General features: G+C 44.8%; 1 protein-coding gene across 1 annotated transcript in view; it reads left to right on the top strand.

Annotated features, from left to right (window-relative positions):
* Nucleotides 1–24,721, top strand: part of prkn (parkin RBR E3 ubiquitin protein ligase) — an 89,033-nt gene that overhangs the window by 11,660 nt on the left and 52,652 nt on the right. The window contains exons 3-7 of the mRNA XM_071380556.1: nt 12,721–12,943; nt 14,391–14,509; nt 17,439–17,522; nt 17,654–17,769; nt 21,576–21,712. Coding sequence (XP_071236657.1) covers nt 12,721–12,943; nt 14,391–14,509; nt 17,439–17,522; nt 17,654–17,769; nt 21,576–21,712 — 679 coding nt within the window. The remainder of the gene's footprint in view (nt 1–12,720; nt 12,944–14,390; nt 14,510–17,438; nt 17,523–17,653; nt 17,770–21,575; nt 21,713–24,721) is intronic.

Raw genomic sequence — 24,721 nt, 5'->3', positions numbered from 1 at the left:
AATGATGTTTCCACCTCCATGCTTCACGGTTGGGATGGTGTTCTTGGGGTTGTACTCATCCTTCTTCTTCCTCCAAACACGGCGAGTGGAGTTTAGACCAAAAAGCTCTATTTTTGAATCATCAGACCACATGACCTTCTCCCATTCCTCCTCTGGATCATCCAGATGGTCATTGGCAAACTTCAGACGGGCCTGGACATGCGCCTGCTTGAGCAGGGGGACCTTGTGTGCGCTGCAGGATTTTAATCCATGACGGCGTAGTGTGTTACTAATGGTTTTCTTTGAGACTGTGGTCCCAGCTCTCTTCAGGTCATTGACCAGGTCCTGCCGTGTAGTTCTGGGCTGATCCCTCACCTTCCTCATGATCATTGATGCCCCACGAGGTGAGATCTTGCATGGAGCCCCAGACCGAGGGTGATTGACCATCATCTTGAACTTCTTCTATTTTCTTCTATTTTCTAATAATTGCGCCAACAGTTGTTGCCTTCTCACCAAGCTGCTTGCCTATTGTCCTGTAGCCCATCCCAGCCTTGTGCAGGTCTACAATTTTATCCTTGATGTCCTTACACAGCTCTCTGGTCTTGGCCATTGTGGAGAGGTTGGAGTCTGTTTGATTGAGTGTGTGGACAGGTGTCTTTTATACAGGTAACGAGTTCAAACAGGTGCAGTTAATACAGGTAATGAGTGGAGAACAGGAGGGATTCTTAAAGAAAAACTAACAGGTCTGTGAGAGCCGGAATTCTTACTGGTTGGTAGGTGATCAAATACTTATGTCATGCAATAAAATGCAAATTAATTACTTAAAAATCATACAATGTGATTTTCTGGATTTTTGTTTTAGATTCCGTCTCTCACAGTTGAAGTGTACCTATGATAAAAATTACAGACCTCTACATGCTTTGTAAGTAGGAAAACCTGCAAAATCGGCAGTGTATCAAATACTTGTTCTCCCCACTGTAGGTGCACACACTCACACCTGCACTCTCAGCACTCTCCACACAGTGTTTCCGGTGAAGGCTAGAGGCCTGGCATTCTCTCCCCATCCTGACTCTTAACAGTGTAAACAGAGCCTGGGGATCCCGTGAACTTTAGTCGACAGTGCTTCATTAAGTTTGACTATCTTAATTATGCATCAAAACAGTCAGGCTCACAGGGAGCGGCTGGGGAGCCAGGCACACACACTCCCCACTCTGACTCCCGACTGTGTCTCTCCAGTCAGTTCTGCTGTCTCTGCACATTTTATACCTGAGCTCCATTTCCCCCTGACAGATTGCTCCTGAGGCTGGAGTAAGTGTGGGTCTTAGCTTTTGATGGTGGTGCTAGCACAGTGGGAGCATAGCGTTGTGACTCGACTCTGCCCCCTAGAGTATAACTGAGACACTGTGTTTGTCAGCCTGTGTACAGAATGGCTTTGTCTGTCCCCAAGGGTTTGGGGAGAATATAGGGCCTCAAAGCATTGAGTGAAGCATGAGGTCACAAAGTTATTGAGAATGACGTGGAGACGCACACATCACTCTCTCATTGGTTGTGTCTGGACCAATGATTCATGTGTTTCAGTTGACATGAAGGCGACTAGTGTGTGTGTTTACTGTACGTCATTCAGCAGACACGAAGATTACCTTTCTGTGTGTGTTTCCAGTTTTGACTCTAGGTGTATGCTTACTTTCTCAGTCATTTTTATTGGTTCAATTTTGAAATATATTTGTGAAGCGAGAATACCATTCATAGCAAATAACTGAGGGCAAGGAATGGATAATTTTTAAACATTTATTTTGTATTTTGTATTTATTTCACCTTTATTTAACCAGGTAGGCCAGTTGAGAACAAGTTCTCATTTGCAACTGCGACCTGGTCAAGATAAAGCGTAGCAATTCGACACATACAACAACTCAGAGTTACACATGGAATAAACAAAACATACAGTCAATAATACAGTAGAACAAAAGAAAACAAAAAGTCTATACAGTGAGTGTAAATGAGGTAAGATAAGGGAGTTAAAGCAATAAATAGGCCATGGTGGCGAAGTAATTACAATATAGCAATTAAACACTGGAATGGTAGATGTGCAGAAGATGAATGTGCAAGTAGAGATACTGGGGTGCAAAGGAGCAAGATAAATAAATAAATACAATATGGGGATGAGGTAGGTAGATAGATGGGCTGTTTACAGATGGGCTATGTGCAGTGATCTGTGAGCAGCCCTGAAATCTGGTGCTTAAAGCTAGTGAGGGAGATATGAGTCTACAGCTTCAGAGATTTTTGCAGTTCGTTTCAGTCATTAGCAGCAACGAACTGGAAGGAAAGTAGACCAAATAAGGAAATGGCTTTGGGGGTGACCAGTGAGATATACCTGCTGGAGCGCGTGCTACGAGTGGGTGCTGCTATGGTGCCCAGTGAGCTGAGATAAGGCGGGGCTTTACCTAGCATAGACTTACATTTACATTTTTACATTTAAGTCATTTAGCAGACGCTCTTATCCAGAGCGACTTACAAATTGGTGCATTCACCTTATGATATCCAGTGGAACAACCACTTTACAATAGTGCATCTAACTCACTTGACTTGTAGATAACCTGTAGCCAGTGGGTTTGGCGACGAGTATGAAGCGAGGGCCAACCAACGAGAGCGTACAGGTCGCAATGGTGGGTAGTGTATGGGACTTTGGTAACAAAACGGATGGCACTGTGATAGACTGCATCCAGTTTGTTGAGTAGAGTGTTGGAGGCTATTTTATAGATGACATCACCGAAGTCGAGGATCGGTAGGATGGCACTCAAGCTCGGTTGAAGTAGCAAAATGTTCTCAGTTTGATTCTGTGATCAACAAATCCCTAATGTGCTCGCTGATTTACTAATTTTCTTCTTGAGTAATGATGCTAGATTATTTTACTGGTGCTTATTAAGATGTGCTTTTAAATGATAATGATGATAAGTAGGCCTATACAGAATGCTGACCACACCGCTTGCGTTACAAAATACATGTACACATACAGTACCAGTCAAGTTTGGACACACCTACTCATTCAAGGGTTTTTCTTTATTTGTACTATTTTCTACATTGTAGAATAGTAGTGAAGACATCAAAGCTATGAAATAAGACTTATGGAATCATTTTTTTTTAATTTTTTAATTTCACCTTTATTTAACCAGGTAGGCTAGTTGAGAACAAGTTCTCATTTGCAACTGCGACCTGGCCAAGATAAAGCATAGCAGTGTGAACAGACAACAACACAGAGTTACAATCATGTAGTAACCAAAAAAGTGTTAAACATATCAAAATATATTTTATATTTGAGAATCTTCAAAGTAGCCATCCTTTGCCTTGATGACAGCTTTGCACACTCTTGGCATGAGACAAATCCTTGAAGGAGTAGGTGTGTCCAAACTTTTGACTGGTCCCGCCTCTCCCATCTCCTCATTGGTTTTTAGGAGCATATACCCACATGGGTGATTGGAAGCTGAGCTGAGGTCCACACTCCATTCAGTGGTGGTAATACACCTCAAAGTTGGTTGCCAACTGCCACCCTTTTATCTGTGAATTAATTGTCAGAGTAAAATTGTACAAAGATCCAGGGGAAAAAAGGACTTTGTGCATTTCAGATAAAATAACAAACCAATGTTTATATCCCAGGACAAATTAGCTAGCAACATCAAGCTAGCTAGCTAAATGTCCATGAATGTTTCATGTGTTTCAACCTGTCCACAAATTAATATTGTTGGTTCAGAGTTCGTCTTGATATTTCAACCTGCTGTCCTGATCGTGTCTGGTGTGGATGGACAAAGTCAACATGCGCAAGATGGCGGACGCACGCGCATGCTTTTTTTGTTGTTGCCCTCCTTCGTCACTTTATTCACAGAAGATCTCTGCTAAGCATAAACCATGTGATTCTATCTATCTCTCTGTGACAGCCGATAACTTCAGAACAAAGTTGACTACAAATACAAAGTGGCCAATGTCTTTGCAATTGATACAAACAAGCAACATAAAAACATACTTCAAATGAAAACCGAGATGACTCCATTGAAATATAAACAGTAGGCTGTAGTCCTATGTTAATCATATTTAAATACGTTTCATGTTCAATCGAGTTCTATTTTGCTACTTGTAGGCTACTGTCTGTAATTTGTCTCAATATATTTAATGATGTGTAGCCTAACATCTGCTCAGTGATGTGCCAAATCAATGATTTAATACATTTTTATAGGGTAAGCGTTCAAATAAGCCACCTTAATATTTGCAGCAGTAGGCCTAAGTGGTAATATCGCTCTAGGCGCTGAGCAGTCGTCAGTATTGTGTAAATACACTGCTCAAAAAAATAAAGGGAACACTTAAACAACACAATGTAACTCCAAGTCAATCACACTTCTATGAAATCAAACTGTCCACTTAGGAAGCAACACTGATTGACAATAAATTTCACATGCTGTTGTGCAAATGGAATAGACAAAAGGTGGAAATTATAGGCAATTAGCAAGACACCCCCAAAAAAGGAGTGATTCTGCAGGTGGTGACCACAGACAACTTCTCAGTTCCTATGCTTCCTGGCTGATGTTTTGGTCACTTTTGAATGCTGGCGGTGCTTTCACTCTAGTGGTAGCATGAGACGGAGTCTACAACCCACACAAGTGGCTCAGGTAGTGCAGCTCATCCAGGATGGCACATCAATGCGAGCTGTGGCAAGAAGGTTTGCTGTGTCTGTCAGCGTAGTGTCCAGAGCATGGAGACGCTACCAGGAGACAGGCCAGTACATCAGGAGACGTGGAGGAGGCCGTAGGAGGGCAACAACCCAGCAGCAGGACCGCTACCTCTGCCTTTGTGCAAGGAGGTGCACTGCCAGAGCCCTGCAAAATGACCTCCAGCAGGCCACAAATGTGCATGTGTCTGCTCAAACGGTCAGAAACAGACTCCATGAGGGTGGTATGAGGGCCCGACGTCCACAGGTGGGGGTTGTGCTTACAGCCCAGCACCGTGCAGGACGTTTTGCATTTGCCAGAGAACACCAAGATTGGCAAATTCGCCACTGGCGCCCTGTGCTCTTCACAGATGAAAGCAGGTTCACACTGAGCACATGAGCACATGTGACAGACGTGACAGAGTCTGGAGACGCCGTGGAGAATGTTCTGCTGCCTGCAACATCCTCCAGCATGACCGGTTTGGCGGTGGGTCAGTCATGGTGTGGGGTGGCATTTCTTTGTGGGGCCGCACAGCCCTCCATGTGCTCGCCGGAGGTAGCCTGACTGCCATTAGGTACCGAGATGAGATCCTCAGACCCCTTGTGAGACCATATGCTGACACATGCACATTTGTGGCCTGCTGGAGGTCATTTTGCAGGGCTCTGGCAGTGCACCTCCTTGCACAAAGGCGGAGGTAGCGGTCCTGCTGCTGGGTTGTTGCCCTCCTACGGCCTCCTCCACGTCTCCTGATGTACTGGCCTGTCTCATGGTAGCGCCTCCATGCTCTGGACACTACGCTGACAGACACAGCAAACCTTTTTGCCACAGCTCGCATTGATGTGCCATCCTGGATGAACTGCACTACCTGAGCCACTTGTGTGGGTTGTAGACTCCGTCTCATGCTACCACTAGAGTGAGAGCACCGCCAGCATTCAAAAGTGACCAAAACATCAGCCAGGAAGCATAGGAATTGAGAAGTGGTCTGTGGTCACCACCTGCAGAATCACTCCTTTTTTGGGGGTGTCTTGCTAATTGCCTATAATTTCCACCTTTTGTCTATTCCATTTGCACAACAGCATGTGAAATTTATTGTCAATCAGTGTTGCTTCCTAAGTGGACAGTTTGATTTCATAGAAGTGTGATTGACTTGGAGTTACATTGTGTTGTTTAAGTGTTCCCTTTATTTTTTTGAGCAGTGTATTTACTAAATAAAATAAAAGTAGCACAATAAAATAACAATAATGAGGCTATATACAGGGGGTACCGGTAGCGAGTCAATGTGCGGGGGCACCGGTTAGTCGAGGTAATTTGTATGTGTAGGTAGGGGTAAGATGACTATGCATAGATAATAAACAGCGAGTAGCAGCAGTGTAAAAACAAAGGGGGTGGGTCAATGTAAATAGTCCGGATGGCCATTTTATTAATTGTTCAGCAGTCTTATGGCTTGGGGGAAGAAGCTGTTAAGGAGCCTTTTGGTCCTACACTTGGCGCTCCGGTACCTCTTGCCGTGCGGTAGCAGAGAAAACAGTCTATGACTTGGGTGACTGGAGTCTTTTACAATTTCTTTGGAGGTTCCTCTGACACCACCTAGTGTATATAGGTCCTGGGTGTCAGGAAGCTTGGCCCCAATGATGTACTGGGCCGTACACACTACCCTCTGTAGTGCCTTACGGACAGATGCCGAGCAGTTGCCATACCAGGCGATGATGCAACCGGTCAGGATGCTCTCGATGGTGCAGCTGTAGAACTTTTTGAGGATCTGGGGACCCATGCCAAATCTTTTCAGTCTCCTGAGGGGGAAAAGGTGTTATTGTGCCCTCTTCACGACTGTCTTGGTGTGTTTGGACCATGATAGTTCGTTGGTGATGTGGACACCAAGGAACTTGAAGCTCTCAACCTGCTCCACTGCAGCCCTGTCAATATTAATGGGGGCCTGTTCGGCCCTTCTTTTCTTGTAGTCCACGATCAGCTCCTTTGTCTTGCTCACATTGAGGGAGAAGTGTTGTCCTGGCACCACACTGCCAGGTCTCTGACCTCCTCCCTATAGTTTGTCTCATCATTGTCGGTGATCAGGCCTACCACTGTTGTGTCATCAGCAAAGTTAATGATGGTGTTGGAGTCGTGCTTGGCCACGCAGTCGTGGGTGAACAGGGAGTACAGGAGGGGACTAAGCATGCACCCATGAGGGGGGCGACAGATGGTGAGGATCAGCGTGGCAGATGTGTTGTTGCCTATTCTTACCACCAGGTGGCGGCCCATCAGGAAGTTCAGGATCCAGTTGCAGAGGGAGGAGTTTAGTCCCAGGGTCCTTAGCTTAGTGATGAGTTTTGTGGGCACTATGGTGTTGAACGCCGAGCTGTAGTCAATGAACGGCATTCTCACATAGGTGTTCCTTTTGTCCAAGTGGGAAATGGTAGTGTGGAGTGCAATTGAGATTGTGTCATCTGTGGATTTGTTGGGGCGGTATGTGAATTGGAGTGGGTCTAGGGTTTCCGGGATGATTGTGTTGTGAGCCATGACCAGCCTTTCAAAGCACGTCATGGCTACCAACATGAGTGCTACGGGGCGGTAATAATTTAGGCAGGTTACCTTCGCTTCCTTTGTCACAGGGACTATGTAATACCTACATGTTTCAAACAGACCACCAGACTCGGGCAGGGAGAGGTTGAAAATGTCAGTAAAGACACTTGCCAGTTGGTCCACGCATGCTTTGAGTACACGTCCTGGTTATCCGTCTGGCCCCGCGGCTTTGTGAATGTTGACCTGTTTGACCTTGCTCATATCGGCTACGGAGAGCGTGATCACACAGTCATCCGGAACAGCTGGTGCTCTCATGCATGCTTCAGTGTTGCTTGCCTCGAAGCGAGCATATTCGTTTTTAATGTCCCGTTGATAGGATAGTCTTAATCGTAGATCTTCCAGGCAATTTTCCAATGATTGAACATTGGCCAATAGTACGGATGGTAGTGGTGGTTTATCCATTTGCCTACGATGTCTCACAAGGCACCCCGACCTCCGCCCCCTTTTTCTCCGTCTTTTCTTCATGCGAATGACGGGGATTTGGGCCTGGTCTCGAGAAAGCAGTATATCCTTCGCGTTGGACTCATTAAATAAAAAATCTTCATCCAGTTCGGGGTGAGTAATCGCTGTTCTGATGTCCAGAAGCTCTTTTCGGTCATAAGAGACAGTAGCATCAACATTATGTACAAAAAATAAGTTACAAGCTCGTAACACGGCAGCCATCCCCCCCCGGCGCCATTATCCAACAATGCACTTAGCAATCTCTCTCCGTGGTGTTTAGGGAAATGCATGTTAAATTTTCAACCGTTTGCGGGAAAGATGCATCGTTAAAACACTCATAAACCTAAGTTCCATCGCTATCGGGAAACCAGGCCCTGGTAAGTTAGCAGACTCTGACGCCGGGTCACTCAGCCAGGTAAAGCGCTGTTGCTATGCGTGTCACGTTGTCATCGGTCCCAGAGAGTCTGAAAGCCACAGTGCCTCTAGGCTCAGACAAGTCGCTAGTCACTGGTGTTTATCTGCCACAGTCTGAGATGTGTGCCTCTGACATTTTGTAGTGACGAGAGGAGCGTTCACTGTTATGTGCTCTATTAGCTTTCTCATCCCCGAGGGAGTGCCATCTCTCTCACACTTCCTTCTACTCCTCTCTCTCTCGCTCTCCCTTCCAGTAGCCTACAAGTTCCTCTTTTATTCTCCCTTCCACATCGCCCTTCCTCCCCCTCCACTCCCCCTCTCTTTTTCTTTGTTATCCCCCCTGCTCCATCCCTTCCTTTCACTCATAAATGACACAAATTACAACATGTCAGATTTATCTTAATCATTAGGCCTGCTAGGTGTGGTCTCAAATCAAATTGTATTGGTCACATACACATGGTTAGCAGATGTTAATGCGAGTGTAGCGAAATGCTTGTGCTTCTAGTTCCGACCGTGCAGTAATATCTAACAAGTAATCTAACAATTTCACATCAACTACCTTATACACACAAGTGTAAAGGAATGAATAAGAATATGTACATATAAATATATGGATGAGCGATGGCCGAACGGCATAGGCAAGATGCAGTAGATGGTATAGAGTACAGTATATACATATGAGATGAGTAATGTAGGGTATGTAAACATTATATAAAGTGGCATTGTTTAAAGTGGCTAGTGATATATTTATTACATACATTTTCCATTATTAAAGTGGCTAGAGATTTGAGTTAGTATGTTGGCAGCAGCCACTCAATGTTAGTGACTGCTGTTTAACAGTCTGATGGCCTTGAGATAGAAGCTGTTTTTCAGTTTCTTGGTCCCAGCTTTGATGCACCTGTACTGACCTCGCCTTCTGGATGATAGCGGGGTGAACAGGCAGTGGCTCGGGTTGTTGTTGTCCTTGATGATCTTTTTGGCCTTCCTGTGACATCGGGTGGTGTAGGTGTCCTGGAGGGCAGGTGGTTTGCCCCCGGTGATGCGTTGTGCAGATGTCACTACCCTCTGGAGAGCATTACGGTTGTGGGCGGAGCAGTTGCCGTACCAGGCGGTGATGCAGCCCGACAGGATGCTCTCGAATGTGCATCTGTAAAAGTTTGTGAGTGTTTTTGGTGACAAGCCAAATTTCTTCAGCCTCCTGAGGTTGAAGAGGCACTGTTGCATGTCTGATGTCTGATGTACAGGTACTCTAAGGAGTGAGTCCCCACCTCATACAAGACAAGTTGATTCCGTCATCCAATCTCCTTGTCCTTGAGTTGCCACTTTGTTCAACCATATAAGACAAGGAGTTCTATCCTGCTAATTGCAGTGAAACAATCGGCGCAGATATTGTTTCTTTTTGCGGAGTGGCGCTGAGCCTTTTCACTGTAGAGAATGAGCTGCACAGGGAGTTGAGAGTCCCAGCCCACATTATTCAGTCTTCACAGGATTTCAGGTGCTTTGCTCAGCCTTTCACAAACATTTGTCTGCATGCTAGGGACTGAGCCACTAAAGACTCCTGTATCTTTCACTTTGCGGCCTTGAATGGTTTAGTGTTACTTGTTTGATATTGTGCGACATTGCTCAAGTGACTCCTACCTCTATCCGGGGGAAACAGTCAGTTTAGGTCAATTCACCTCACTTCAATGAACTTTATTAATTCCCAATGGGCCGATGTTGCTGTGCAGAAAAAGCATATTACAGCCGAAGTTTTTCCCAAAATGACTTGATCTATAATGCAATTATTGATGATGTGTTGTCGAAATCTCCTTCATGGGGCAACTCACAGGTCCTTTTCAGATTGTCCATTAAAATAGTGGTTACAGACGTGTTGGTCTGGCCCTCCGAAGAGCAGAGGATGAGTGTGGAAAGGTCACAAGCATGCAACATGAATACACTAATTCATCCCTGGGCCTCTGATGCCTCCAGTTAGTGTCTGGGAGAGGAATCAGCCAATAGGAGACCTTCTCTAAACACCTGTGGGGAGCACAGATGTACTTATGTTGCCGATGCTCAATTTGTTGTGTGTTGCGGTTATTGGAAAGGATATTTAGTTTTCAATGTCAGTCGATTGTGTCTTATTTAGCTCCACGTTTGTACCTGCCTTTTAATTTTTTTTTTATCTCATCAGACAAGCCAAGGTAGATTTAGGCCGGAGGCGCGCGCGCGCGCGTGTGTGTGTGTGTGTGTGTGTGTGTGTCCGCACGCAGGTGTGTGTGTGTGTGTAACCGGAAGTTATTTGATATCAGGTCTGTCAACTACTGTTGCCAAATGTTGATAAAACCAGACATTTGACTTTGAAGGAACATGAAAGTAGCCACGCTGTCGTTATCTTTACTCACCTCTCTGGTTAGAATCAGGAGTTCTAGACAGCAGTAAAGTAATGCATCAAACGGTCACAAACGGCATGACTAACGGCAGTAACGTAAAGCCAATGTGGCAGAGCTGTGAGGGGCTATCAACAAAATCAATCAAATTTGATTCATAAAGGAATTTGCACCCCAGCAGTAGTCACAAAGTGCTTTGCAGTAGCTAAGTGATAAACTCTTCCATACAGTTGAATTCAGATTTGAATAGAGACCAATGGGAATATCAATCTTAAATATTGGTCTCTATTTAACTAATTATAGTTGTTATTCCAGAAAATGGTTGCCTCTTGCGTCCCTTTGATATTTTAAGTAGAAATTGTGCACCAATATTGAATATTAAAAGCCTGTTATATTTAATGAAATGCCCTTTTTAATATAGACCTCATGGCGAATTCAATAGATTATATTTGTTATACTAATAAAGACTTGCTCAAGTGCCAAAATTCTGCATTTTGACATGTCCCTCCATGCACCCTCTCATGACTTCTAGGAAGATTTTAACCCACTTAACCCCAAAATGTCTCCGAGTTTTCACCACCATTGTAAAGCCCTTGTTAGTTTGTTGCTTTGACAAAGTAATTTCTGAAGATAAATATTTATTTAATGTGATTAGTGAATAATTTTAAGGTGAAGCTTGCATTTAACCGCCCCTCCCTGTTGTTGTGTGCAAGCTTCCATTCCCCCTGTCACAAGGGGATTCACGGCTGATTTAAGATGAAATCGTCAATCCTGTTACAGTCAACCATGTTACTTTATTTGGCACTTACTGTAGTATTTTTGAGATGAGGGAAAACATGTTTTTTTTATTAAGTTAACATGTGCTCTTTGTGACAATGTTTCAATTAGTTGAAGGCACTGAATTGGTGGAACGACCTAGTTATTTTTCCTCAGTCTGGCTGTATAGCTAAAGCTGCTAGCTCCAGATCCATCATACAGACTGAGCTGTGCTAGCTGTCTCGCATAGTAGAACTTCCAGCCTCAGCCACCGGTTCTTCATTAACGTCATATCATTAAAAAAACAAATCCACACTGTTGAGCCCGAGAAAATTAACCAAATCAAACACATTTTGTTTTTATATTTTGCCAGTCATTTGGCGCGCCATAATATCTCCCATCTATGGATTAGTTCACAAATGAGGACCTCTCTCTCGCTATCGCATGTCTCTCTCTCTCTCTCTGTCTCTCTGTCTCTCTCTCTCTAATAAGCTCTTTGCTTTAACTAGGACCTGTTTGCACAGCTTATTTGCATCACAAATTTTACTCAGTTCTCTGAAAATGAACTCCATTAAACAAATGCCAACGTATTAATTTCCTGCAGAAATAAAATATCTACTTGGATCCTTTCCAATCTTTGCAGATCTAGTGTACTGCTGTAGGTGTAAGCACTATGCCGGGGCTGATTTGGAATGCCTGCTACCATTATAACAAAAGTAACACTTTAAGATAAAGCTTTGACAGCTGGTGACACAAGCACACCTTTCAGAACTGTTTCTCTTTTCATAGTTTCTTTCACACCCAATCACCTGAGTTGCATGTGAGATTTGATTATGCTTAGTTGTTAGCTCACTAGTTCTCCTCCAGTGAAATGCTGGTGTTTTTGAAACAAACATTTCCTGTTGTTGTTTACCCGACTATGGTTTTTGACAGGGAAGAGTTTTTTTACATTTTATATTTTGTATTTTCTCCCAAACTGAGAGCTACAAAGAAACTTCAGGGAGACAAACTTCAAAAATGAAACTTGAAAGCTTTCCAGGCGAGTAAGCTATCGTCAGTGATTAACGCCAGACCCTGTTTGTTTAGCCTACTTCTGCATCAATGGAGAGGTTTAGATCTAAAATGACTGATGGATTTGCATATCATTTCAGTGACATGTTGAACAAAACACTTTTTAATTGTGAATTTTGGGGTAGATTGAAAACGTGTTGCCCTGAAATGGTACAGCAGCTGAATTGGAAATTATAAGACGGAGATGTACCTAAACAGATTAGGTAATATATATATATTTTTTATCCGTAGTTGTATGATCCATATCTTTAGGCATTTTTGATGTGTTTTGATCTAATTTACGGCAGTGGTATGTGATTCATTTTATGGCTGCTTTACAGTCAATCTGACAACAGGTTTGTATACTACAATGTGACAACTGTACACAGACGATCTACATGTGCTAAACCGAGCTTTAAATAACTGTCTTTCTCTTACAGGGCTGTGACCTCCCAGAGCAGAGTACCGTGCACGTGGTGCTGCCTCCCCCAGGGTCGGGCCGGTGCTCTGACCTGGCCCTGCAGCACCGTCTGGGTCGAGGGGTGGACAGCCTCACCCGCCTGGACCTCACCGCCTCCCGCCTGCCCTCTACCTCCACTGGCCTGGCCGTCATACTGGAAACTGATGACGAGCAGAGAGCCAGGGAAGAGCCTGAGCACACAGGTGTGTGTTCGCATGTGACTATACATGTGTTGCCCATTCACCCTCTGAATGGCGCACATACACAATCCACGTCTCAAGTGTTTTAATGCTTAAAAATCCTTCTTTAACCCGTCTCCTCCCCTTCATCCACACTGATTTGAAGTGTAATTAACAAGTGACATCAATAAGGGACATAGCTTTCATCTGGATTCACCTGGTCACTGTCATGGAAGGAGCAGGTGTTCCTAATGTTTTGTACACTCGTGTATGTGTGTCTTGGATGTTTGGTGTTCCATAAACTCTAAAAGCTTAGAAAATGACACAGTAATAAGTTCTATTTGGGTGTGCATGAACACGCAGGGAGCTCAGAAGTGGCTCTGTGGCCTTGACATTCGTGCCCTATTTGAACAGTACAACCGCTCCCTGAATGCAGCCTTCTAAACGGTTGATTGGGATTCAGCAGTCGGTCTCCAGACATCTGTGGGAAACGGAAATATATACAGGCTTTGGCCTCTGTATCCCGGCTCAAAGGCAAACCTTTTTAAAGCTGTCTTCTGCGTACCCTCCAACATTCGCCTCCTTCTGCCTAGCCTCCAACACCCGCCTCCTTCTGCCTACCCTCCAACACTCGCCTCCTCCTGCCTACCCTCCAACACTCGCCTCCTCCTGCCTACCCTCCAACACTCGCCTCCTTCTGCCTACCCTCCAACCCTCGCCTCCTTCTGCCTACCCTCCAACCCTCGCCTCCTTCTGCCTACCCTCCAACACTCGCCTCCTTCTGTCTCTCAACCCAGCCCACCATAAAGTCTCCTTTATCTGCCCCCTCTGATCAGCAGGCTCTCCCCCCATCCTCCTGTAAAGTCATTAGCATAATGGAGACCTCTCTCCCAGGAAACATAAATTAGACATGCGAAGGCTTAAAGCCACTCCGCCCCATTTTATTGGGAATCGTGTCAAGGTAGCGCGGCCCACTCCAGCGCCCCCATGCTTTTAGCTCTAATGAGAATGCTGTTTCTTCTTGGTCCCTCTCGCTGTGTGTGTGTGTATGACTGGATGCCTGTATGGTGTGGCGACTTTAAATGAGGCATGCAGGACACGTCTTCCTCTCTTTACTAAATCATCTGCCACAAAGACGTCTGGTTGCTTCTCTCCGCTAATTGGATCAGTGTGTCTGTGTTCTGGGCTGCAGCCAGACAGACTACAGACGGGAGATGTCCCTTGTCCTTGTGTCATCGTCCTCGCATAATGCGAAAGTCTTAGTGTCCATCTATTCAAACTAAGGAGGACCGTGAAATACAATGGACGTTTTTGTACTGCACAATATAGGGCATAGTACACTTACAACTCATATGTTCTACCATCAATGTCCTAAGTCACCATTTGCTGAGTCCACTGGCTTCATTTCAGCCTTGCTACAATCTGCTACTGTTTCTTCGCTGACAGAATGTGTGGCTGTGTTCCCATACAGAGCCCAGACCTCACAGCAGCTTCTATGTGTACTGCAAGAGTGTGTGCCGGGCCATCCAGCCGGGGAAGCTACGCGTGCGCTGCCGGGCCTGCAAGCAGGGAACCCTCACCTTGAGCCGGGTATGTCAAGCAAGAATGGAAGGCTGCAATACTGAAACCAAGAGACACTGCCACGGAGCAACTCTCACTGACAGAAGCAATGCGTTTTTAAGATACGCTGTTTCTCAGAGTACAACAAAGTCACATTTTGTTCCATGCCGTGAATCCTTTTTGTTGCTCAACTGAGTAAAATGTGTATTTATCTACGCACAATGGCTTCGAGCTTAGACCGGTAGATCCACAGCGAACAATAATCCCACATTACCCTCCATCTATCCACTCCTTTGTTATTGCATAACACTGTTATTGTTATTGTTTTTTTCTCAAACGGAGGAAATCTGTCACATCTCCACAGTGACAGTAGACTCTTCCTCTGCCTGTCTGTTCAGCCTGCGGCCATATTTACCTCAGGTCCATATGGGACTTCTCTCTCTCTCTCTGTGTGTGTGAATGGGCAGGCCTCCCACAAATAAGGATCCTGCCATTCTTTAGACTACGACTGAGTGACACCTGTTTGTCCACTGTTACCATGGCAACAGTGTCCACTCTTCGTGCCAGTTTCCTGCCAGGGCTGGTGATTACCTACAGTACCTCAAGCTTGGATAGGACCCCAGTCAGTCCCTTCAAATCGCCTTTCCCTTCTCATACCCAGACGACCCAGAGTATCCAGAGTAACACTCTTTCCCCTCTGACCACTGTCCTCTCCATACCTGCCCGCAGCCCAGCTGAAACTGCCACTCACACTGCTATCTCTCACAACCACAGCCTCACAGACTCCATTGCACCCAACCCTCCCTGACCCCATACATCTAGGTGAAACTGATTGCTCCTGAGACCGACCTGTCAGTCACATAGGTGTGTGTGTGTGTATAGCCGGGGGGGCTCTCGGTCACCTAGGTGAGAGTGTGGGAGACAGGAAATGAGGCTCACAGTATGTCCCTGTTCCTGAGCCTGGTATCAGAGTAGGTGTTAATTAGCATGCTGCTCTGTGTGTGTGCCCGATGCTTTTAGAAAAAGGCTGTGTGTGTGTGTGTGTGTGTGTGTGTGTGTGTGTGTGTGTGTGTGTGTGTGTGTGTGTGTGTGTGTGTGTGTGTGTGTGTGTGTGTGTGTGTGTGTGTGTGTGTGTGTGTGTGTGTGTGTGTGTGTGTTTTTTGTGCTTGTTCAGTGTGCTCTATTGACACAGGGACTGTAATAGTTCAACTGAGGTGAGCACAGGTGTCCTCAACTGGACAATCAGTTTAGCCAATCGAGTGGGGTCCCTCTTCTGCCCACCGATCGCATAGCTTGGTCAATGCTGTGAGATCAGCAGAGCTGGCGCAGAGATAAACCCTGTAAGTTAGACAATAATCGAATGAAAACTTTGCGAGACGGAGACGTTGAATCCGCTTCCCCACCGAAAAAAGAGGGAGAGGAAGAGAGACGGGTGGGTTTCTAAATGATTAATTAATCATTTATATTCAAGGGTGTTTGTGTGTGTGTGTGGTGTGTAGACACATCAGGGGTCTGTGTGACCTTTCCTGGCTCTCTCTGAGCAGGTGTGTGTGTGTGTGTGTGTGTGTGTGTGTGTGTGTGTGTGTGTGTGTGTGTGTGTGTGTGTGTGTGTGTGTGTGTGTGTGTGTGTGTGTGTGTGTGTGTGTGTGTGTGTGTGTGTGTGTGTGTGTGTGTGTGTGTGTGTGTGTGTGTAATCTCATGCCCCACCACTAAGGCACACAGGGTCCTCTCTCTCTCCCCCTGCTTCCTCCCACCCAACAGGGAGTAATGATTTTCTTAACCTTTTCAGAGGCTTATTAAGGCCGCTGTCAGAATGTTTAAATGCTTATGCTAATGAGTGGCGTGCAGGCAGAACAGAGGAGGATGGGTGGGGGGGAATCATCCCAAAACAATAAGGATGCACCAAGCAATCAATGTCTGAACCAGGGTTTGCTCTGTTGAGGAGGGTTGGACCGGCAGCTCTTCCTCATGAGGCCGGAGAGGCTGAACACAACAGGGGTCTCTGACTTTTACACTGCAGTACTGAGGGCCTGGCAGCTGCTAAGGCCCACACGAGGGGGGCGTGGCGCCTGGACCGTGGGAGGAGCCCATTTTCCACAATCCACAGATCCCTTTAAGGTCTGTTCGTTCAGCCACCCTGCAGGGACGTTTAATGGCAGCAGGATAGCTGACCTACGGCTGCCAGGGGGTTGAGGGTGGAAAACCCCCCAAGAGTTGGCACAGCAGGTGGGCATAGGCATTCAAAATATATATTTTTATTCGGATTTGAAAAAAAAAAAAATGCTCTGATCAAAAGAGTAATCAGAAGAGCAGACAGAGCGCAGTTATTTCCAGGGTGCTATCCCGGTAGCTTTTCGCTAACAGTTGCCTAGGCTAACAGTGAAAGAGAAGTCTGGTCAGGGGACCTCCACTGGAGGGTAATACATGGAGCCCTGGCCACCAATAGCTGGTTGGCTCGGGTTGACCCCGGAGTCGGGGCGGGGTGTCCGTTTTGTGCAATAACATTTTTTTTTTTTTTTCCTGTGCCAGGATAATGCAACTACTATATCTGTTGGACTGTCTGTGTGTGAGGTTGGGGGTGGTCTTCTCTGTGGAGATGTTTGTGATGTGGCTCAGGTATTCAAGCAGTGAAAGGGCCAAATGTGTTTTGTATAACTTTTTGTTTTTGTTTGGCCAGGCCAAGTTGGTCATAGGCTGGATTTGAGTTTTATAAAATGATTAACAGTGTGGAGATGTTTCAGGAGGTATGGGGCTAAGGCCAGAGAGGAGGGGTTGTATAGTTGTAATGTGGTGCTGTATTGTATTGTACTGTGTTGTATACTGTGTAATGGGTTTGTGTGTGGAGGTTGTGGTGGCACGCAATATGTTTTTGTGTGTGGTGGGTGGGGCGGGGTAAATGGTGTTTTTAGTGTAATGGGGAAGTCCCATTTTTAAAGGAAAAAGTCTCTCTCCCCCCCAGGGCCCGTCATGTTGGGACGATGTCCTCCTCCCAGAGCGTATCCATGGCGTCTGTCAATCAGAGGGTTGCCTTGGCAGAGTAGCGGTAAGACCAGTGAACTGTCCACAACCGCCTCAAAACCCCCTCACTGCCACCACAACGGAATTACAATCTCATAACACGACCACACCTCCACCAAACAACATGTACCTCGGTCTCTTATCTGCTTTCCATAGGAGTTTTACCTGAAGTGTGCTGCCCACCCCACCTCTGATGATGACACGTCTGTGGCCCTGGACCTCGTCATGCCCAATGTGCGGGATGTCCCATGCATTGCCTGCACAGATATCATGTACGTGTACAATATTGTCTGTGCAGCCTCTCTATCGGCCTAATATAAACAGCATGTTTAACATGAAAGCAATAGACCGACTTAGGCTTACACACACACACGCTTGCAGGCAGGTAGACATACGCACCCCAATGGCCCTGTCTCTCCCTCCTGCAGTCCCTCCCTCCTACAATCAGTGGCTCCAGACAAACAAAGCTGTGATTCTGTCAGTGTGGCATATAACAGATGAAGGTCAGCCTCCCCATCCCTGTGATGACGGCGGCCATACTGTCACTGCCTCACCCACAGAGGACAAAAGAAGGGAGGGCCAGTCCATCACCTGCTGCCCGCAACCGATACAATGGAGTCCAATCACAGACGCCCTCGTCTCAAATCAAGGACTCGCCGCTACGAGCGTGATTGAAGTGGGGCCGTACAATTACCCTCCTGAGTGAAGCTTTGTTTTTCCCGGCGTTTCTCTCGCTTTGCTGCCACCACTTAGCACAATCAGCTCCTTGGTTTGTTTAAAAGGGCAAACGGATGAGGAAACCACAGTCACAGAGTTACTACTGTGAGACTAATACCGGGGGCGTTTCTCAATATGCATACTACCATGCTCCTCACTCTCATGCTCTGAGTTCGTTCCCCGAGGACGTTCTCTTGCAAACGTTCTTGGGAGGACGAGAGTGTGGAGAATGCATGCAATTGTACATTTGAGAAGCACTGCGCACTCTCCTGCTACTGCATTACCTTTGACTAATACAGATGACACAAGATAACTACATTAAAGCAAACGCAACTTCATAATTATCAGCCAGCTATATGTGAATCGTGTTAATCTAGATAGCCAGCTAGTTTAACATGTAAAAAATGACCTACAACTAATGTTATGAAAGGTAGCTGGCCAATGTTGGCTACGAATTCTTCGTAGGTAGGTAGGTAGATAGGGAGTTACAAATTCTTTGTCAGTTAGCCTGCGATCTATGGATATTCTAGGCACTTAAACATGCCAAAATGAACACCGTATGTATTTATTAACGTATTAAGATAAAGTATTGTAATCAGGCAACTTTTCATTCTCGAAGTCATTAAAGTATTGTAATCAGGCAACTTTTCATTCTCGAAGTCAGAGTTCATTTTCTATCGCTTCAGCTCAAAACCAGCCACCATTTTCTTTCAGGAAATATGACATTGTTTGTTACGTGGTTGCATCATATTACGTCAACAATCCTGGGAATATTTCAGTTGAAGCTTGCGTTGATGCGTGCTTTGAAATGTGTATGAACGAAGTATGCGTCTGAGAACTACCCTCCCTGCTCCGTTTCGCATACTTTCAGAAGTAACAAGATGTGCTTTGGCTGAGTGAGTGGGTGGTTGCTAGGCTTCTTGAGTGCAATAATATGTACAGTAGGTGCTGTATGCAAGCAAGTTCGACCTAGGAGAGGCGAAGGTCTGAAGGATTTCTCTGGCTGAGGTTGGACTGGCTTAGTTTAATTTATTTAGGCGTTACTCTACCAGGTCAGTTAATTGGGTTATTTATGTAATTTGCAATTGAATGGTGTGAAGCAAAACATGAAGTCAAGTGGAGATGTTGGGGAGAGACGTCGTCTGTAAGAAGAGGGCAAGAATGAGAGACGTGTGATAGAGGGACAAGGAGAACAGGTGAGGAACAGAAGAGGGATATAGAGAGAGAGAGAGACCACACTCACCTGCGTGGATGTTAGTGTGTCAGTGATGACCGGTTTCACTCGCTCTCGCTCAGTATCCCTGGCCCCTCTGTCTTTGTAGCAGCCATGATATATCAGAGCTCCTCTGAGACCTCCGGTCTCGCACTGCTGCTTTTCCCCTGCCTCCCGCACTAAATGAATCCCCCCTGTGGCCTGTGATAGAACAAAACACGCACCAGTGCGGGAAACGCATGTTTACATTGCCAAAACAAGTGAAATAGATCATGAACAAAAGTGAAGTAAACAATCAAAAATGAACAGTTAACATTACACTCACAAAAGTTTCAAAGGGATAGAGGCATGTCAAATGTTATTATGGCTATATACAGTGTTGTAATGATGTACAAAAGGGAAAATAAGTTTAATATATACATACAGTTGAAGTCGGAAGTTTACATACACTTAGGTTGCAGTCATTAAAACTCGTTTTTCAACCACTCCACAAATTTCTTGTTAACAAATTATAGTTTTGGCAAGTCGGTTAGGACATCTACTTTGTGCTTGACACAAGTAATTTTTCCAACAATTGTTTACAGAGAGATTATTTCACTTATAATTCACTGTATCACAATTCCAGTGGGTCAGAAGTTTACATGCACTAAGTTGACTGTGCCTTTAAACAGCTTGGAAAATTCCAGAAAATTATGTCATGGTTTTAGAAGCTTCTGATAGGCTAATTTACATAATTTGAGTCAATTGGAAGTGTACCTGTGGATGTATTTCAAGGCCTACCTTCAAACTCAGTGCCTCTTTGCTTGACATCACGGGAAATCAAAAGAAAACAGCCAAGACGGCAGAAAAAAATTGTAGACCTCCACAAGTCTGGTTCATCCTTGGGAGCAATTTCCAAACGCCTGAAGGTACCGCGTTCATCTGTACAAACAGTAGTACGCAAGTATAAACACCATGGTACCACGTAGCCGTCATACCGCTCAGGAAGGAGACTTGTTCTGTCTCCTAGAGATTAACATACTTTGGTGCGAAAAGTGCAAATCAATCCCAGAACAACAGCAAAGGACCTGGTGAAGATGCTGGAGGAAACAGGTACAAAGGTATCTATATCCACAGTAAAACAAGTTCTATATCGACATAATCTGAAAGGCCGCTCTACAAGGAAGAAGCCACTGCACCAAAACCGCCATAAAAAATCCAGACTAAGGTTTGCAACTGCACATGGGAACAAAGATCATACTTTTTGGAGAAATGTCCTTTGGTCTGATGAAAAAAAAAAAATAGAACTGTTTGGCCATAATGACCATCGTTATGTTTGGAGGAAAAAGGGGAAGGCTTGCAAGCCAAAGAACATCATCCCAACCGTGAAGCATGGGGGTGGCAGCATCATGTTGTGGGGGTGCTTTGCTGCAGGAGGGACTGGTGCACTTTACAAAATAGATGACAATATGAGGAAGGAAAATGATGTGAAAGTATTGAAGCAACATCTCAAGACATCAGTCAGGAAGTTAAAGCTTGGTCACAAATGGGTCTTCCAAATGGACAATGACACCAAGCATACTTCCAAAGTTATGGCTGAAGGACAACAAAGTCAAGGTATTGGAGTGGTCATCACAAAGCCCTGACCTCAATCCCATAGAAAATGTGTGGGCAGAACTGAAAAAGCGTGTGCGAGCAAGGAGGCCTACAAACCTGACTCAGTTACACCAGCTCTGTCAGGATGAATGGGCCAAAATGCACCCAACTTATTGTGGGAAGCTTGTGGAAGGCTACCCAAAATGTTTGACCCAAGTTAAAACATTTTAAAGGCAATGCTAGCAAATACTAATTGAGTGTATGTAAACTTCTGACCCACTGGGAATGTGATGAAAGAAATAAAAGCTGAAATCAATCATTCTCTCTACTATTATTCTGACATTTCACATTCTTAAAATAAAGTGGTGATCCTAACTAACCCAAGACAGGGCATTTTTACTAGGATTAAATGTCAGGAATTGTGAAAAACTGAGTTTAAATGTATTTGGCTAAGGTGTATGTAAACTTCCGACTTCAACTGTGTGTGAATTTATTTATATATATTTCTACATCTGTTTCAAGTCAATGATTCTTCATTGGTATGAAATGTCTCTGTGTCTGTCCACTCTGTAGGAGTCCAGTGTTGGTGTCCCAATGTCCAGACCGCCATGTCATTTGTCTAGACTGCTTCCACATGTACTGTGTGACCCGCCTCAACGAGCGACAATTCATCCACCACCCAGATGTCGGCTACTCACTTCCATGTGCAGGTAAACTTGTGTGAATGTAAGTCAGTTGCACTATTGAGTTCTGGCAAGAGACTGTATGAGTTGTGGTAAGATTGTGAGTTGTGGTCGGACTGTGTTGTGTGTGTGCGCACGGGTACTAGTTGTGGTAAGACTGTGAGGGGCCTGTCAGTGATGGATTGTGGCTGCTCCCAGGCTGCAGCGAGGGGGAGATGGAATCAGAGCTCTGTTGTCACAGGCACACACACTGCCCCAGGAGGACACAGGCAGTGTGTAATGGGGCTCTGGGGAAGGCCACTGACCCTCCACCACTGATAGAGGGAGCTATCTCTTTCTCACTCTCTCTGTTTGTCTTTGTTCTTTGTATTTCTATATTGTTTATTGATTGACCATAGTGAAGTCGTAGGCTCAGGTTTTCTGGGTCTGTTTTTCGTTGGATAGGTTTCTCTGTTTTCTCTATTCTGTTTAGGTTTTCTACTGCCAAGTTTACACCATCACTATTACAGTAAAACCTTTTGTCCAGGAAATTGTCCAGAAAGGATTAAATGTGTTGTTGCCTAATTGCTTTTTGGTAGATTTCCACACTATTTTCCTTCCATCCATAGCATTTCTTAATATTATTCAGTTCCTTTGGCTTTGATGCCTCATGATTGAGCATTGCTCTGTTCAAGTAGAGTGTGATTTTGCTGTGATCTGATAGGGGTGTCAGTGGACTGACTGTGAATGCTCTAAGAGACTCTGGGTTGAGGTCAGTAGTCCACAGTACTACTGCCAAGAGATGAGCTATAGGTGTACCTACCATAGGAGTCCCCTCGAAGCCTACCATTGACTATATACTGTACATACCCAGCGTATGACAGAGCTGCAAGAGTTGTGAGCTGTTTTTGTTGATTATGATGTAGTAGTTATGTCTAGGGGGCATATGGGTTTAAGGAATGCTGTCACCTCCAGGTAGGTGTTTGTCCCCCTGTGTGCTGAGGGTGTCGGGTTCTTGTCCAGTTCTGGCATTTAGGTCACCACAGACTAGTACATGTCCCTGAGCCTGGAAATCGTTGATCTCCCCTTTTAGGACGGAAAAGCTGTCATCGTTAAAGTATGGGGATTCTATTGAGCCGATATACAGTTGAAGTCGGAAGTTTACATACACCATAGCCAAATACATTTAAACTCCGTTTTTCACAATTCCTGACATTTAACCCTAGGAAAAATTGCCTGTCTTAGGTCAGTTAGGATCACCACTTTATTTTGAGAATGTGAAATGTCAGAATAATATTAGAGAGAGTGATTTATTTCAGCTTTTATTTCTTTCATCACATTCCCAGTGGGTCAGAAGTTTACATTCACTCAATTAGTATTTGGTAGCATTGCCTTTTAAATTGTTTAACTTGGGTCAAACGTTTCGGGTAGCCTTCCACAAGCTTCCCACAATAAGTTGGGTGGATTTTGGCCCATTCCTCCTGACAGAGCTGGTGTAACTGAGTCAGGTTTGTAGGCCTCCTTGCTCGCACATGCTTTTTCAGTTCTGACAAATATGTTCTGTAGGATTGAGGTCAGGGCTTTGTGATGGTCACTCCAATACCTTGACTTTGTTGTCCTTAAGCCATTTTGCCACAACTTTGGAAGTATGCTTGGGGTCATTGTCCATTTGGAAGACCCATTTGCGACCAAGCTTTAACTTCCTGACTGATGTCTTGAGATGTTGCTTCAATATATCCACATAATTTTCCTTCCTCATGACACCATCTATTTTGTAAAGTGCACCAGTCCCTCCTGCAGCAGAGCACCCCCACAACATGATGCTGCCACCCCCGTGCTTCACGGTTGGGATGATGTTCTTCGGCTTGCAAGCTTCCCCCTTTTTCCTCCAAACATAATGATGGTCATTATGGCCAAACAGTTCTATTTTTGTTTCATCAGACCAGAGGAAAGTTTCTCCAAAAAGTATGATCTTTGTCCACATGTGCAGTTGTAAACCGTAGTCTGGCTTTTTTATGGCGGTTTTGGAGTAGTGGCTTCTTCCTTGCTGAGCGGCCTTTCAGGTTATGTCTATATAGGACTCGTTTTACTGTGGATATAGATACTTTTGTACCTGTTTCCTCCAGCATCTTCACAAGGTCCTTTGCTGTTGTTCTGGAATTTATTTGCACTTTTCGCACCAATGTACGTTCATCTCTAGGAGATTCCTTCCTTCCTGAGCCTTCCTGAGCGGTATGACAGCTGCGTGGTTCCATGGTGTTTATACTTGCGTACTATTGTTTGTACAGATGAACGTGGTACCTTCAGGCGTTTGGAAATTGCTCCCAAGGATGAACCAGACTTGTGGAGGTCTACAATTTTTTTTCTGATGTCTTGGCTTATTTCTTTTGATTTTCCCATGATGCCAAGCAAAGAGGCACTGAGTTTGAAGGTAGACCTTGAAATACATCCGCAGGTACACTTCCAATTGACTCAAATGATGTCAATTAGCCTATCAGAAGCTTCTAAAGCCATGACATTTTCTGTAATTTTCCAAGCTGTTTAAAGGCACAGTCAACTTAGTGTATGTAAACGTCTGACCCACTGGAATTGTGATACAGTGAAATAATCTGTCTGTAAACAATTGTTGGAAAAATTACTTGTGTCATGCGCAAAGTAGATGTCCTAACCGACTTGCCAAAACTATAGTTTGTTAACAAGAAATTTGTGGAGTGGTTGAAAAACAAGTTTAAATGACTCCAACCTAAGTGTATGTAAAATTCTGACTTCAACTGTAGTTAGCACACATGAGGACATTTTTCTCTGTTGAGATAATTTGACTAATTTGATAGAGTGGGTTAGGTCTGATCTATACCAAATTATCTCTCTCTCTCTCTCTCTCTTCTCTTTACTATTGCCCCTCACGTCTAACTGTTTCTCTCCCTATCTTTGCCTGTTCTCTTTCTTCTCCGGCCTCACTTATTCCTCTCTCTTACTCACACAAAAGAGTAACACTTATGTTGGAGTTTGTTCACTTTGATATCCACACCCTTTCTTCTCAATGCCTGATGCGGTTTT

Source organism: Salvelinus alpinus, chromosome 32, assembly GCF_045679555.1.
Source record: "Salvelinus alpinus chromosome 32, SLU_Salpinus.1, whole genome shotgun sequence".
NCBI lineage: Eukaryota > Metazoa > Chordata > Actinopteri > Salmoniformes > Salmonidae > Salvelinus > Salvelinus alpinus.
This window is presented reverse-complemented; position numbering and strand designations above follow the sequence as displayed.